The sequence below is a fragment of the Sus scrofa genome, chromosome 2, assembly GCF_054392235.1.
Source record: "Sus scrofa isolate SSC_HxYL_T2T_F1_AM1 chromosome 2, Sscrofa_HxYL_maternal_Yorkshire_Landrace_v2.0, whole genome shotgun sequence".
Lineage (NCBI taxonomy): Eukaryota > Metazoa > Chordata > Mammalia > Artiodactyla > Suidae > Sus > Sus scrofa.
This window is the reverse complement of record NC_139384.1, coordinates 52021079-52034012: the sequence shown is the minus strand read 5'-3', so window position 1 is coordinate 52034012 and position 12934 is coordinate 52021079. Positions and strand designations below refer to the sequence as shown.

General features: G+C 40.8%; 1 protein-coding gene across 50 annotated transcripts in view; it reads right to left on the bottom strand.

Moving 5' to 3' along the window:
* The window catches only part of IRAG1 (inositol 1,4,5-triphosphate receptor associated 1), a 184979-nt gene that overhangs the window by 16559 nt on the left and 155486 nt on the right, over positions 1–12934 (bottom strand). For all 50 annotated transcript variants that reach the window (XM_013994558.3, XM_085012021.1, XM_085012020.1 and 47 more), the window contains 3 exons: positions 12772–12821; positions 12151–12258; positions 9628–9692 (listed from right to left, as the gene is read on the bottom strand). In XM_013994558.3, coding sequence (XP_013850012.1) covers positions 9628–9692; positions 12151–12258; positions 12772–12821 — 223 coding nt within the window. The remainder of the gene's footprint in view (positions 1–9627; positions 9693–12150; positions 12259–12771; positions 12822–12934) is intronic.

Below are 12934 nucleotides of genomic sequence, written 5' to 3'. Positions count from 1 at the left end.
ACTGTGTTGGGGGAATGGGTGGCTGAAAAAGTAGGTTAAGGAATGAAAGCACATTTGAATGTAGATAGAAATGGTCCAGTAGAGGGAATGAGAGAAAGGGGTTGACCAAAGGAATCAACTCTTTGAAAAGGAAAGAAGAGACAGACCTTAGAAAGGCGGAGAAACTTCTCCATGGTTATAACAAAGGGAGGAAGGAGATGGAGATGGTGGGTTGGGAATCTGGCAAAGGAAGATGATGAGATGGATCCTCCTGTGTGACAGCTTAAGTTTTCCTCCATAAAATGGAAGACAAGATCATCTGTTCAGAGTGAGAGGTAGGGAAGCCTAGGCATTTTTGAGAAAGGAAAAGAAGGCAGAAGAATCATGGGGGGAGGGGGCGGGTGAAGGAACAAACCTGCTAGATCACGGTATGATGGCTGACAGTGCTGGGAGCCTGTTTGAGGGATGAAATCACAAGTTTAAAGGAAGTAACCTGGATAAGCAATGCAATTCTGCTACATAGCACAAGGAACTATATCTGATCACTTGTGATGGAACATGATGGAGGATAATGTGAAAAAAGAATATATGTATATGTGTAACTAGATCACTTTGCTGTACAGCAGAAATTGACAACATTGTAAATCAACTATAATAAAACAATTTTAAAAAAGGAAGTATCCTAATGGCCATGCCTTCTTTATAAATCCTACAGCCCACCTAGGTGTCCAGAATCCCAATGGGAACCTTGTCATGGAGGAGTCTTTGAACAAGGCAGAACAGCAAGCAGAGTTTTTAGCCAGGACTCTGCAGGATCACAGCTGCCACACTCCCCGTCCTCTCAGGCCACAGCAACACAGGATCCGAGCCACATCTGCGACCTGCATCACAGCTCACGGCAATGCCGGATCCTTAACCCACTGAGCGAGGCCAGGGAGCGAACCTGTGTCCTCATGGATGCTAGTAGGGTTTGTTACTGCTGAGCCACACCGGGAACTCCTTCTCCTCAATCTTGACATCAGTTTCCCATCTCTTGGTTTTCCTCAGACCTTGTAAAATTTATATTTCATTGGGTTGGAAACCAAGACCCATTGTGAACAAGGACGATAACATTCTAAAAATATCAGCTATTCATAACATTTCTCCTTTTTAAAATTACATTATACACTCCCATCCATGTGACCTTCGCCTAATGTGCAGTTTCCTATTTGTCTGAACAACTGGAACAAGAGCAGAAAAACAGAGCTACAGCCAAGAGCAGGGAAAGCCATTCTTTTATGAAATAGGGTAGGGTGTAAAATGTTTACTGTTATTTCCTGACCTCTAGACTGAGCTTATAGTTCCTTAAAAATCTTCTCCAACTATCTGGATGTTCCTCCCTGTGCACTTTAAAGACTCAGTTCAAATACCATTTCCTCTGTGGAATCACTGCCAATATTTTCCTCTCTTTCACACCCTCGGATTAAAATTGATCTCTCCCTCCCCAAACACCCTCATCACCCTTCTTTTATAGCATAACTCAGAGCTAGGGCACTTTTATGTTTTATACACACATCCATCCCTCCATGACGACTGTGATTGCCGGGAGAGAGACTGGGTTTCAGTTCGAATGGTGCTTGGCACATAGTAAGGGCTCTAAATATTTGCTGAGTTGTACTGACTTCCCTGTGGCTCATCTAGTCCCTGCCTGTCAATCCTACAAACTGAGCAGGTCCTCTATGTAAAAAACTATCTCCTGAGAACTCAGTGTTTGGATTGAATTGAAGGAATCACTATGCATGGCTGTGAACTTGGGGTTGAGCACAGCCTGTGCCCATACTAGGGATTTCTGGGCCAGATGCTCCTGGGGCTTGGCATCTGTTCCGGGTCCCAAACCTCACATGCTTTCTTCCTGGGATGATTGATTAGAATGAGGCTCATTGTTCTCTGATGTCCACTGGGTCAAAATGTTTGTCATTAGGCTCAGTTCTCAGTAACACGAGGGCCTATTTAGTCAAAATGTGTTCTTTGACTTGCAGATCTATTCAAGTCTATTTTTCCACATGGTCAACAATATTTGAAGGTGATTCCAGTTCTTTGCAATGGACAGATCTTACCTTCTCAGGCTTAGCTATGTCCCTAAGCCACCCCCACTGCAAAGGCTCCCTCAGACAAGCCTGGCCCAGGGGACCCATGCTGCAAGAGCTTCCTTACTCTCTGTTACTCGGTCCCAGATTCCTGGGATCCACTAGTAGTTGATGGAGGACTAATGCACCCCAGAATGCCATCTGCAAAGGGGAGTGGTTTACTATAAATATTTAATGTCATATAAAACCTTTATACAATGTATCCTGTTTCAAAAGTGTAGACAATGGTTATTTTACAGATTATAGTGAAAATGTGCAGAGTTTCCATCGTGGCTCAGCAGAAACGAATCTGACTAGCATCCATGAGGACCCAGGTTTGATCCCTGGCCTTGCTCAGTGGGTTAAGGATCTGGTGTTGCTGTGAGCTGTGGTGTAGGTCACAGATGCACCCCAGGTCCCACGTTCCTGTGACTGTGGTATAGGCTAGCAGCTATGGCTCTGATTTGACCCCTAGCCTGGGAACCTCCACATGCTGCAGGTGTGGCCTAAAAAGACAAAGGAAAAAAAAGAAAAAGAAAAAGTAAATGTGCTCTGTGGTTGACCAGTATAATGGGTCCTTTTATGAAACCTGCCCTGTGTATCATCCACAGCACAGAATGGCTGTGCTAATCCCTTAGTGAATGGCTCTGTGTGCAACCCTCTGCTCCCACCCCATTCCACCCTCTACTCCAGGCCCAGGCAGTTACCACGTAATTTCATAATGGCTTACAGGAGATTTTTTTTTTTAACTAGGTCTTAAATACATACTCTTCTTATCAGTCATACTGAACTTCTTTCTGTTCTTCCAGTTGGAATGTCTATTAATAGGTTAAGAGCATGAGTTCTGATATCTACTAGCTGTGTAACCTCAGGCAATTGATGATTTCTCTGAGTTTCAGTTTCTTCCTCTATAAGATATTAATCCCATGTCTTGTTCCCGATCTCAGCAGGAATTTGCTCAGCTTTTCATCATTTAGAATAATGTTAGCTGTGGGTTTGTCATATATGGCCCTTATTATGTTGAGGTAGGTTCTCTCTATGCCCACTTTCTGAAGGGTTTTTAATTGGAAAGGGGTGTTGGATTTTGCCAAAGGCTTCTTATGCATCTATTGAGAGGATTATACGGTTTTTAGTCTTCAGTTTTTTAATGTGGTGTATCACACTGATTTGCGGATGTTGAAGAATCCTTGCATCCCTGGGGTAAATCCCCCTTGATTATGATGTACAATCCTTTTAATGTATTGTTGGATTCAGTTTGCTAGTATTTTGTTAAGGATTTTTGCATCTATGTTCATCAGTGAAATTGGCCTATAATTTTCTTTTTTTGTGGTATCTTTGTCTGGTTTTGGTATCAGGGTAGTGGCCTCATAGAATGAGTTTGGGAGTGTTTCTTCCTCTGTAATTTTTTCCTCCTGGGATTGTTGTAAGGATTAAATGAGAGTGTTAATGTAATAAATTCCAAGTGCAATTAGAATAGCACTTGGCATAAAGTATGCAATAAATAATGAGTAATTCTCAGTATCATCATTATCATTCCTTGACTGGAATGTTTTAACTTCCTATTCACTTGGTTAACTATATAACCTTTGGGTTTCACTTTCAAAGTAAATTCTTAGAAGAAACATTTTCTAAGCCTCACCCTCTCCCATTTTCTTGTGTGTTGTACCCTTAGCAATCTGCCCTTCCTTCTGATATCACTCACCACATTGTGTTAGAATAGGCTGTTTTCCATCTGTCTTTCCCATTATACTGTCAGCTCCTTGAGTGCATTCTAGGTGCCCGGGCCGTGGCAATTAATCATCGAATGAAAGACTGTGAATAAACAGCTCTACCTACATGTGGCACTCTTATTGGGCTTTGTACTATTTTAAGACTAACTTTAATAACACTCTATTTTTTCTCTAAATCTATAGGTTCCTAGACCCTCATTGAGTGAAGAGCAGGTTACTATGAAGTGACCTACAAGAACAAAGCTCAGAATTCTCTTAAGTCATACTGGGAGTGCTGTCTGTGGTCAGGTATTTGCTTGTGGACTATCCACAGGCAATATAACCTTCTCATCTTTCACATGCTTATCCAATTCTCTTCCTGCTTAGTCACTGCATGCTTATGGAAATGTTTCATTTTAACATCAAACTAAATACAACAATCTTGAAAGCCATCCATATTAACCCGTAATGCATTGTTTCTCTTTGATAGTATGGGAAAAGGTAGCTTCTAGCTGTATTTCTGTTGAAATGGAAGATATGAGTTCATTTTCACTCACATATTGTCTTATTGTAAGCCTTGTGGCAATCTATTACATGTTCCCAGTTTCACAAATTTAGATAAAAATTACTCAGCACATTTTAGAAATGCAGAAGGAGAAGCTGTTGTTAGTCAGAATCCCTTGTCCTTTGAACATCCCCTTCCCTTTGCAACTACCTTTATAGGTTGGGTGTATTCCCAACAGGCAAGTCAGCCACAGCATGGATAATGTATCATGGATGTCTCTTGGAATAGCTCATGAGAATGAGTAGCAGACATCTTCTTGGGAGCTTCTTACTTGACTCACCTAAATCCTCACTCTCGCCCTATCTCTCCTGGTTCTAAACCCTCAGAATGGTGACACCCCCACTGACCCTCACTCATTGTCACCCAGATTTGGGGTTGCTGCCTGCTATCCCAAATTTTGCACCTCACTTTATCCTACCAAGGATGGATAGTTCAGGTTCTTGATGATTTCCACTGCCTTAGATGGAAGCCCTCAGTTGGCCTAAGCATTTGTCCTACAGAGTCCAGGCCCCACCCCTTCATGAGAGTCTGTTGTGGACAAAGGTATGTATCTCTTCTGCCTTGGCTGGCTCTGCAGGTAGAGAGTTGGAATGGAGTCTTGTTGGGGCCCTCCTGCAAAATGGGTTAGTGTGTTCAGAGGCAGGATTGGAAGGGAGCATTTTAGTGAGCTTCTCACTCAGGGCATCACCATTTCTGGAGAGATTCAGAGACCAGGGGCTAGATATTGTGATTCTAGGGACTTGGTAAGATCCTGTAGCCTCAGTTACATCCACATAGTTGTTAGTTTATCACCACTTTATAATTTCCCTGTAGTGATCAAGAAAACAAGGAAACAGGAGTTCCCATTGTGGTACAGTGGAAATTAACCCAAATAGTATCCATCAAGATGTGGGTTCAATCTGTGGGTCAGGGATCTTGTATTGCAGTGAGCTGTGTTGTAGGTCACAGACAAACCTCGGATCTTGCATTGATGTCACTGTGGCATAGGCCAGCAACTGTAGCTCCGATTCAGCCTCTAGCCTGGGAACTTCCATATGCCACAGGTGTGGCCCTAGGAAAAAAAAAAAGCAAAAGAAAGAAAGAAAACAAGGAAACAGGCAAAAACACCAGACACAACATAAAGGACCTGTAAGCCTTCTGGGGATAAGTGGCAAAGTGAGTAATTTCAGGGAAAACTACAACATTAATGGGCAGATACAAAAAACTAAGAGGCTACTATGAACAATCATATGTCAATAAATTTGACAACCTAGAAGAAATGGACAACTTTCTAGAAACATACATCCCATCAACACTGAATCCAAAAAAAATAGATAATTTGAACAGATTAATCACTAGAAATGAAATTGAATATGTCATTAAAAAAAACTTCCTACAAACAAAAGTTCAGGGCCAGGTGGTTTCACAGGTAAATTCTATCAAACATATGAAGAACTTAATACTTATCCATCTTAAACTCTTCCAAAAGACTGAAGAGGAAGGAACACTGCCAAAGACATTCTATGAAGCCACCATCACCCTAGTACCAAAATCATACAAAGATACTACCAAAAGAGAAAACTGTAGGCCAATATATTTAATGAGTATAGATGCAAAAATTCTAAACAAAACTTTACCAACCAAATCCAACAATACTTTAAAAAGATCATACACCACAACCAAGTGGGATTCATCCCAAGTTCACAAGGATGGTTCAACACGTATAAATCAATCAATGTAATGCACCACATTAACAAAAGAAAACTCAAAAACCACATGATCATCTCAATAGATGTATAAAAAGCATTTGACAAAATTCAACATCCATTCATGATAAAAACTCTTACCAAAGTGGGTAAAGAGGGAACATATTTCAACATAACAAAGTCCACTTATGACAAACCTATAGCCAACATAATAGTCAATGGAGAAAAGCTGATAGCCTTCCTGCTAAAACTGGAACAAGACAAGGATGCCCACTCTCACCACTTTTATTCAACATAGTATTGGAAATTATAGCCACAGCAATCAGACAAACAAAAGAAATAAAATTTATCCAAACTGGAAGAAAAGAGGTAAAATTGTCACTATATGCAGATGACATGATCCTGTATAAAGAAAACCCTAAGGACACCACACAAAATCTACTTGAACTGATCAGCAAATTCAGCAAAGTAGCAGGATACAAGATTAACATTCAGAAATTGGCTGCACTTCTGTATACTAACAGTGAAATATTACAAAAGGAATATTTTTTAAAATGCCTTTTAAAATCACATCCTCAAACATAAAATACCTAGGAATAAACCTGACCAAGGAAATGAAAGACTTATATGCTGAGAACTATGAAACATTAATCAAGGAAATTAAAGAGGATTCAAATAAATGGAAACATATTCCATGCTCCTGAATTAGAATAATGAATATCATTAAAACGGCCATATTACCCAAAGCAATCCACAGATTCAATGCAATCCTTATCAAATTACCCATGACATTTTCCACAGAACTAGAATAATACAGAAGTATATATGGAACCATAAAAGACCCGGAATTGCCAAAGCAATCCTGAGGGAAAAAAAAATCAAGTAGGAAGTACAACTCTACCAGACTTAAGACAATACTACAAAGCTACAGTCATCAAGACAGTGTGGTACTGGTTAAAAAAAAAACAGACATATGGCCCAATGGAATGGAATAGGGAATGCAGAAATAAACTCAGACACCTATGGTCATTTAATCTTTGACAAAGGAGGCAAGAATATAAAATGGGAAAAAGACAGCCTTTTCAGCAAGTGGTGTTAGCAAAAATGGACAGCTGATGTAAATCAGTGAAACTGGAACACACCCTCACACCATGCACAAAAATAAACTCAAAATGGCTTAAAGACTTAAACATAAGACAAGACACCATAAAACTCCTAGAAGAGAACATAGGCAAAACATTCTCTGACATCAACCTTACAAATGTTTCCTTAGGTCAATCTCTCAAGGCAGTAGAAATAAAAACAGAAATAAACCAATGGGACCTACTCAAACTTACAAGCTTTGCACAGTAAAGGAAACAATAAAAAAATCCAAAAAGACAACCTATGGAATGGGAGAAAATGGTTGCAAACTATGCAACCAACAAGGGATTAATCTCCAAAATATACAAACAACTCATACAACTCAACAGCAAAAAACCAAACAACCCAGTTGAAAAATGGGCTAAAGACCTAAATAGACATTTCTCCAACAAAGACATACGGACGGCTAACAGGCACATGAAAAAATGTTCAACATCACTAATAGAAAAATGCAAATCAAAATTACACTCCGATCAGAATGGCTATCATTAATAAGTCTACAAATAACAAATGCTAGAGAGGGTGTGGAGAAAAGGAAACCCTTCTACACTGTTGATGGGAATGTAAATTGGTACAACCACGGTGGAAAATAGTATGATGGGTTCCTCAGAAAACTCAGTATAGAACTACCATATGATCCAGCAATGTCACTCCTTGGAAAACATTCAGACAAAACTTTCATTGAAAAAGATACATGCACCCCTATGTACATTCCAACACTATTCACAATAGCCAAGACATGGAAACAACCTAAATGTCAATTGACAGATGATTGGATTAAGAAGATGTGCATATTTACAATGGAATACTACTCAGCCATAAAAAAGAATAAAATAATGCAATTTGCAGCAACGTGGATAGAACTAGAGATTCCCATACTAAGTAAGTCAGAAAGAGAAAGACAAATACCATGTGATATAATTCGTACGTGGAATCCAAAATATGGCACAAATAAACCTATCTACAGAACAGAAAGAAACTCATGGACTTGAAGAACAGACTTGTGGTTGCCAACGGGGAGGGGAAGGGAGTGGGATGGACTGGAAGTTTGGGGTTAGTAGATGAAAACTGTTGCATTTGGAATGGATAAACAATGAGGTCCTGATGCATAGCACGAGGGACTATATCTAATCACTTGTGATGGAACTTGATGGAAAACATGAACAAGAATATGTATATATGAATATCTGGGTCACCTGCTGTAGAGCAGAAATTAACAGAACATTGTAAATCAACCATAATAAAAAATAAATAAATAAATAAATAAATTTTTAAAAAGATTAATGAGCAGAGAGTCACAGAGCAGTATGTTGGTTGCTACATATACTGAGAGGCGAGGAAAACAGGATGAGTCTGGGGGTGGGGAGCTTGGAGCTTGTCTGTACTGAAAAGGGGGCCCAACATAGACAGTCCTTGCCAGGTCAAGCAAAACTATTCTAACAGCAATGAAAAATGAAGGACCAAAGCTGTCTCAAGAAAAAGAAGAAGAAAGAATAGAGGGTGTATGTTCTACCAATTGAGGAAAGACACAAGGGGAAAGTCCTGAGAGGTGGCAGCTGTGATCCAGATGTTTCTCGGCAAGCAAATGAAGGAACTGGAAAAGCAAATAATAAACTCCTATGAGTGCACAAAAACAGTCTGTCTTGCTCTGGCTGAGGATGAAAAGACCTGCAAATTGCACAGATGCCTAGAAATGTTAGGCGCAAGAGACACTGTTGCCAATCCAATCCTCACTCTCCTTCTTACTTCCCAATAGGCATGAATTTGTTTGGGAATTTACACTTCCTCGTGGAGCCATTTTGCCCCATGGGAAGCCAACTCTTCCCATCACCAGGGCATAGGTTAAACCCATTATTCCCAAAGCCTTAAGCCTCCAAATTTGTTTAAGTAAGAAGGAAAATGGAAGAAAAGCTTTGAGGTTTATTCCTAAGAAAGAAACATGGGAAGAGATGGTCCCTTTCTTCCTCTAGATACTGTCTTGTCCGGATGAGATACATGGAACTAGTAGCCAAGTGCCACAAATGAGCTGATGCAGTCAATATACAAAGTGGGAAGAGACCAGGAAATTGCAGAGGCCGAGCTGGGGCCCTGCTGTACCACACCTGGAAGAGCCTTACCTGTGGTCTTACTATTTAAACCCCTTTGAGTTGGGGCTTTCTTGTACCTGTAGGCTAAAGAATCTCAATGAACAAAGAAGGCTTTTATCTCTTCTGGGCTCTTCTGAGATTGAGGCACGCTTGGACTCAGCCCCAGGAATTTCCTGTGGTCCAAGAATTTTGCAAACTGGGTCTGAAATCTCTGTGGATCATAGGGTCCCATTCATTCTCCTCAGAACTGAATTTGCTTTCCATGGCATTTGAGAGTGAGGATGGGAGGAAAGGTGAGTTGGGGAAATCTTCCTCAGAGATCCTCAAAGTTAAAAGGAAAACGGACAGACTTACTTTTCCAAAAGTGCAGGCAGTGCTGAGGTGACAGGTGGGTTGCCTTTCCCATTGGGCGATTCTGCCTGAATGGAGAACAGGAGACAGAGAATTGAGGGTCAGCTAGGAAGGATGAAGCCAGGACCAACAGGTCTCTGATGATGCTGAGGAGGTGCTGCTGCTTCTCTTTCCCCTTCTCCCTCCCCAGGCTTTCTAATCTGCCTCTGAGCCCAGGCACTGGCCCTTCCTCAGGCCTTCTCTGTCCTCCTTTCCAAGGTGTTTTTCCTTCTGGGGCACAGGCAGTGTGCACATTTTCTTTCTCATCCTGCACGTTTCCTTGAGTGAAGAGTGTACATCTTGAGGCTCCGTTCTGGAGTGGAGCCATTGGTTTCTCTCTGTCACCCATTCACTGGTTTGGACTCAATTCCAGGGGGCCTCCTACCAAATGCAGGCCCCGAGGCCCCTGGGATAGATCTATGCAAACCCATCAATGCCCTAGAGATGCAGTTCCAGAATCCGATGCCTTATCCATTAGGCCACGTGGCCATCTTAAAGATGCAGTTCTAGGCACAACACTCAGGAGATGCCTGCTATTACTGAAAACTCAGGGCATCAGAAATTTTTCTTTCTTCCTTCCTTCCTTTCTCCCCCCCCCTTCCTTCCTTCTTTCTTTCTTTCTTTCTTTCTTTCTTTCTTTCTTTCTCTCTCTCTCTTTCTTTTTCTTCCTTCCTTCCTTCCTTCCTTCCTTCCTTCCTTCCTTCCTTCCTTTCCTTCCTTCCTTCCTTCCTTCCTTCCTTCCTTCCTTCTTCTCTTCTCTTCTCTTCTCTTCTCTTTTCTTCTCTTCTCTTCTTTCTTCTCTTCCTTTTTTTCTCAGAGCTACTCCCACAGCATATGGAAGTTCCCAGGCTAGGAGTAGAATCAGAGCTATAGCAGCCAACCTCCGCCACAACCACAGCAATGCAGGATCCAAGCTCAGTGTGCAACCTACACTGCAGCTTACAGCAATGCCGGATCCTTAACCCACTTATAGAGGCCAGGGATCAAACCCATGTCCTTATGGATCCCAGTCAGGTTCGCCACCACTGAATCACAATGGGAACTTCAGAAATTTCTGTATAATAAATTCCCCAGGACTACCACGTGGTTTCGTGCAATAGATTTGGTTTAAACCATGGGTCTCAACTCTGGCTGCATGTTAGAATTGCCTGGGGGAGATTATTTTTAAAGTACTGATCCAATCCAGAATCTTGGGGTGAGTCCTAGGCATTGAATGTTTAAGAAGTGCCCCGTGTGACTTTAATGGATAGCCCTGATCGCCAAACCCTAGTCTAAAGAAATATATATTTTTGAAACCACTTTTATATATTTAGAATAGTATGGGAGATAGGCCTGGTAAAACATAATAATTAGCTCTCTCCTAGCTCCTTTTCAAAAAAATTTTTTTTCAAGTTGCTTTATTTTAGTGAGTAATTTGTTTTTTGTGGACTTCATAGATAATTGAAATGCTCAGGGAAGGAAGAGGCGAAAGAAGTTTAAAAGTTATTGCTACCTATTGGTACTACAATAGAATTTGAAGCCATTTTATCTATTGCTTACAGATTAGATCCTTATAGAATAGTGCTGGTCACAGACGGGGCATAGAGAAGTAACTAGAGAAATAATTAAAAGAGTTTTAGATAGAATTAACCAGATTCAGAAAGTTCTGGGAACTAGAACATACTTGGTTTATAGGAACAGTCTTTGTTTAAAAAATTGAAATAGAGTTTTATTCTTGATTATAATACATTCTTACTATAGAAATACAAAAAGGCATCAAGGAAATTAAAATTTTACCATTGCCCAGAGATCACTGTCATTAATAGTTTTGCACATATTCTTTTAGAATTTTTTGTCTGCACATAGAAAAATACTCTTTTTAAAAAATATATAAAACAGAGTTACATTGTATATACTAGGGTTTTGCTTTTTGTTAATAATAAATTACAGATTTTTTCATCTCGATATATAAAGATTCATATTGTAATAATTATAATTAGCAGCTGCATAGAAACCCCTTATAGAGATATTCATTATTTATTAAAGCAATATCTTATTAATGGAAATTTTGGCTATTTCCAATTTTTAGTGTTGCAAACAAGGCTGTAATGGATCAAGACAGTTTAACATTTGGTTTAGGAACTCAGGCCCAGGAATCAGAATGCCTAGGGTTCAAAGCTCAGGTTACCACTTATCCTACAATACAATCTTCAGATGCTTAAATCTGCTGCGGAGTGAAAAAAAATCACCCCCTCTTGGAAGGCTCTATTTAAGCATGAAAAGAGATATGCTTTGCAAGGAACACTCTCTGAGCTGCTAGCCTTTTGCTCAAGGATGCTGAGTCTTCCTTTCAGAGCAGGGCAAGACATGGGGCCTTGTCTATACTGAGCTTTCTGAGCCTGCAGCCCAACATCTGTGCTGGGAACTTCCTCTCCTCAGTGACCCGGCACCATCCAGGTCACCCCCCCAGTTGTGAGCCTGAGGAAAGTCAGGCACCCTTATACTCACCAGGGTTGGTAAGGAGGGGGTGGGGGATGAGCTGGGTGATTGGCCAGGCAGGTTCAAGATATTAAACTTGGGAACCACAGCAACGCTGACCCTTCGGCGAGGCATATTCTGTGGGAAGAGAAGGAACCAGGCTTACTGTCGTGGAGGGAGCAGGACTCCAGTTCAGAAAGACTTGAAAAACACCTACTAATTCCTAATGCTGTATTCACTCAATATTCTGGCTGTAGGGTACTGATGGTAGTGGAGTTGGTACAGAGAGAGTGGCCAAAATTAACATCAATTTTTTTTATTAGTGATGAGTGATTTCTCAATCTGTTCTGATTTTAATTGATCAGATCCTGAAGAGATGGAACAGAAATGGACCCCAGTCATTGGATAGTGTTTGAAAACTACCTATGGTGATACCAAAGTTTGTGCTTCCTTTCATGTTCATTAAAGAGATGGTACAGTCTGAGAAGGTGTGAGCAAGGGAAGGTTGGAGGATGAAATAGCATGGGTGGGAAGCTAAATGAGACACTGTCCAGAGGTTTTCTGGAATCTGTGGATCCAAGAATGAATGATTTCCTGGGTGACTGTGGAAACTTCTGTCTTGCTTGCCCAGTAATCCTTGAACACACATACCTTTCCCAGAGTGAGGGACATGGATCTTGATGTGCGAGGGACCCCATCTTCTGTAGAAGGAGGGAACAAAGAATAAAAGTCAAGTAAGTTTCAGAGTAGGCTCCAGCAGGAAGCAGACAGCAGAAACTAAGTCATGGTATCTATGGGCCAGAACTAGCCCTCA